This window comes from Nicotiana attenuata, unplaced genomic scaffold (genome assembly GCF_001879085.1).
Source record: "Nicotiana attenuata strain UT unplaced genomic scaffold, NIATTr2, whole genome shotgun sequence".
NCBI classification, from domain to species: domain Eukaryota; kingdom Viridiplantae; phylum Streptophyta; class Magnoliopsida; order Solanales; family Solanaceae; genus Nicotiana; species Nicotiana attenuata.
The window spans coordinates 370,203-373,221 of NW_017670464.1; the positions used below are offsets into that span (position 1 = coordinate 370,203).

General features: G+C 39.9%; 1 protein-coding gene across 1 annotated transcript; it reads left to right on the top strand.

Annotated features, from left to right (window-relative positions):
* The first annotated feature begins 2,069 nt into the window (after positions 1 to 2,069).
* LOC109239821 (classical arabinogalactan protein 5-like) lies at positions 2,070 to 3,019 on the top strand. Its single transcript, XM_019406414.1, has one exon. The coding sequence runs from the start codon at positions 2,086 to 2,088 to the stop codon at positions 2,584 to 2,586; it is 501 nt and encodes a 166-aa protein (XP_019261959.1). The 5' UTR covers positions 2,070 to 2,085; the 3' UTR covers positions 2,587 to 3,019.

Consider the following 3,019-nt stretch of genomic DNA (forward strand, 5'->3'; position numbering starts at 1 on the left):
CGAGTGACCATTTGAGTAATGAACTCTAAATACTTGTGTACATATAAATAATTTTGTTGAGAATAAAATAAAAAGTCTAAAGATAAATATTTATAAATATAAAATTAATTATTCACGAAAAATTGTACTACATAAATTAGGAAGCTAGTCGCTAGAAGTAATAAAGTAGTTGCAGTAACTCATATGTGAAAATTGCTAGATAAAAGAAACCAGGACACTGATATGAGGGGTGAACCTGGCCGAAGGTGACCTGGTACCTCTTGCAAAAGTCGACAATGAATGGGTCGAGAGGACCCAATATGAAGGGGTACGTGTAGACACTTAGAAACCCCTCCACATAGGTGGTAATGCTCTCTTCAGGAGCGGGGATTTGTACCGTGACCTCGGCCCCCCAGTTACAATCTCTCTTCACAGTCTTGAGACGGCCTGCCGCTATCGAGCAGATGTATCTCGACAAGTGTTCACATCGGCCAGGGATCGATGGAGGGTTCTCGACTTTAAAGTCGGATTTTAAGACACAAGGGCCGGGAACATACTCGTGAGGGAGCGGCTCCACCAACGTTTTGTCACCGGCCGGCCGTGAAGAAGAGGAAGAAGATTTCTCCTTTTGTGGAATAGTCTTGAAGGTCTTCGCCATTGATTCAGGTAGAAGGTACTCTCTCCATCTCTTCTCTTTCACCGCCCATTGAGTCAACTTTGTTAGTATCAAAAGTACCAAATTTCACCTCTTTCATTCTTTGATCGGGATAGAAACGTCACGTCAAAGAGCTAGGACGTTGAGTACGGATCGAGGTAGACCTCGAATGCAACCAGAAAGAGGCAGACTTCGAGTGACATCGGCGTAGCTCGATAACGGAAAAGCGAGATATCCGCAATTTATCGAGGATCGTGGCGTGAATCTCGGAACGGATCAATTTACAATGGTTAATTAGATGTTAATATGATTTCCTACTATAATTAGAAGTGTACCTTATTTAGGACTCTTCTATTATATAAAGAGGGATCCCATTCATTTGTAAGCATGATTGTTCACTAATAAGTATATATACACTTATTACTTTCTTGCTATTTCACTTACTGTTCATCAGAGTTGATTATTATTTACTATTATTCCACCTCGAGTCTATCCCAAGTCGAGGTCGAGATCTGGCTAGCTTACTGGTTTGATTTATTTTATTCTCTAATTTATTGATTTATTTCTTGCTTATCAATTACTATTGGACGAAATCATGTATCCTTTAAATCACAATATAAGTTTAATTGTTATCCGAATTTGAGGGTAAACACCATTAGAGGTCATCATTTGAGAGAGAGTCTCTCTGGACAGTCTTGTGTACTTGTATTGTATCATCGTATGTTCGCAAACAAAAGAATTACTCCTACTCGTATTTTATTCAAATTGATAAATACAAGATATATATTTTACATAATATTGGAGTATAATTTAATTATAATTAATAAATATACATTATCATCTGATTTTATTATTAAACTACAAGAAATTAATACTATTATTTATTTTAAAATACTTATGCAGATAAAATTTTCCAACCTTGAAACCCAAGCTACCCCCCCCCCCCCCCTTTTCTTTTTCCGTGGCCAACATAAAACGAATTTTTTAGTTCCCGCTATCAGAGGACTAGAACGTGCCAATCATAACGGTAACCATAATGTTTGCTATAAAAGATCCAAACGGTAGTTAACATGGCAGAAAGAAATTAAAAACAAAAACATTAATTCTTAGCTTGCTTCCATTATTTTTGGGGAAAGTATTGTTTTTAAAAAAGAATCTTCGATCTTTTTTTTAGAAGTATTAAAGATAAAAAGTAGTACTGGAAAGAAACATTCAAACAAAAAATTTCTAATGTAATTTATCTCTTCACACGGAAAGAAAAAAATGTAACCCAGCTGGGACACCGCCCCTGCTTTCTTCTGTGGTTGAGTTGTCAACAAATTATAAGTCCAGTCTAGAGTCCTTATTTAAATAATAAATAATTTTCTTCTAAACCGACTAACTAAAATTAAAATTACTTTCCCCCATATTTCCCTCCTATAAATAGACTCTCTTCCCGTCCTTTTTCTCAAATGCTACTCAACAACAGTCATATTCCTCTTTTATATCTTTTGCGCTTTATTCCACTTCTCTTTCTCGAAAAAGCTCATCGTCTAAAGGCTAGAATGGCACTCTCAAAGGTAATCGTTGCTCTAATGTTGGCTTTGGTGGTTGGATCTGCATTTGCTCAGGCACCAGGAGCATCTCCGGCAGCTTCTCCGAAGAGTTCTCTACCACCGGTAGCATCGTCGCCTCCAGTGGCGACTCCTCCATCTGCAGTAACACCTGTCTCTGCTCCTACAAATGCTCCTACTACTGCTTCTTCTCCATCTGAATCTCCATTGGCATCTCCTCCAGCTCCACCAACCGTCGATACTCCGGCATCATCTCCTTCCGGTGGTGCTGCTCCTCCATCCATCAGTGCCTCTCCCAGCGGTTCTCCTACCTCATCTCCCAACTCTGCTTCCTTGAACAGAGTTGCCGTCGCCGGATTTGCTGTTGTAGCTATTTTTGCTGCTACTTTGATGCTTTAATTCTCTGATCTGGAGCCTTGTATGACAAGAAAGTGCCAACGAAACTCAAAGGTAGGTTCTATAGAGCGGTGTTAGACCGACCATGTTGTATGGGGCTGAGTGTTAGAAAGCCAAGAATTCTCATACCCAAAAGATGAAAGTGGCAGAAATGAAGATGTTGAAATGGATGTGCGGGCACACTTGGATAAGATTAGAAATGTAGATATTAGGGAGAAGGTGGGTGTGGCTCCCATGGACGACAAGATGCGGGAAGCAAGGATTAGATACTTCAGGCACGTGTGGAGGAGAAGCATAGATGTCACGATTAGGAGGTGTGAGCGGTTAGCATTGGAAGGTACGAGGATAGGTAGAGGACGTCCTAAGAAGTATTGGGGTGAGGTGATCAGGCAGGACATGGTGTGACTACAGATTTCCGAGGACATGGCTCTGGATA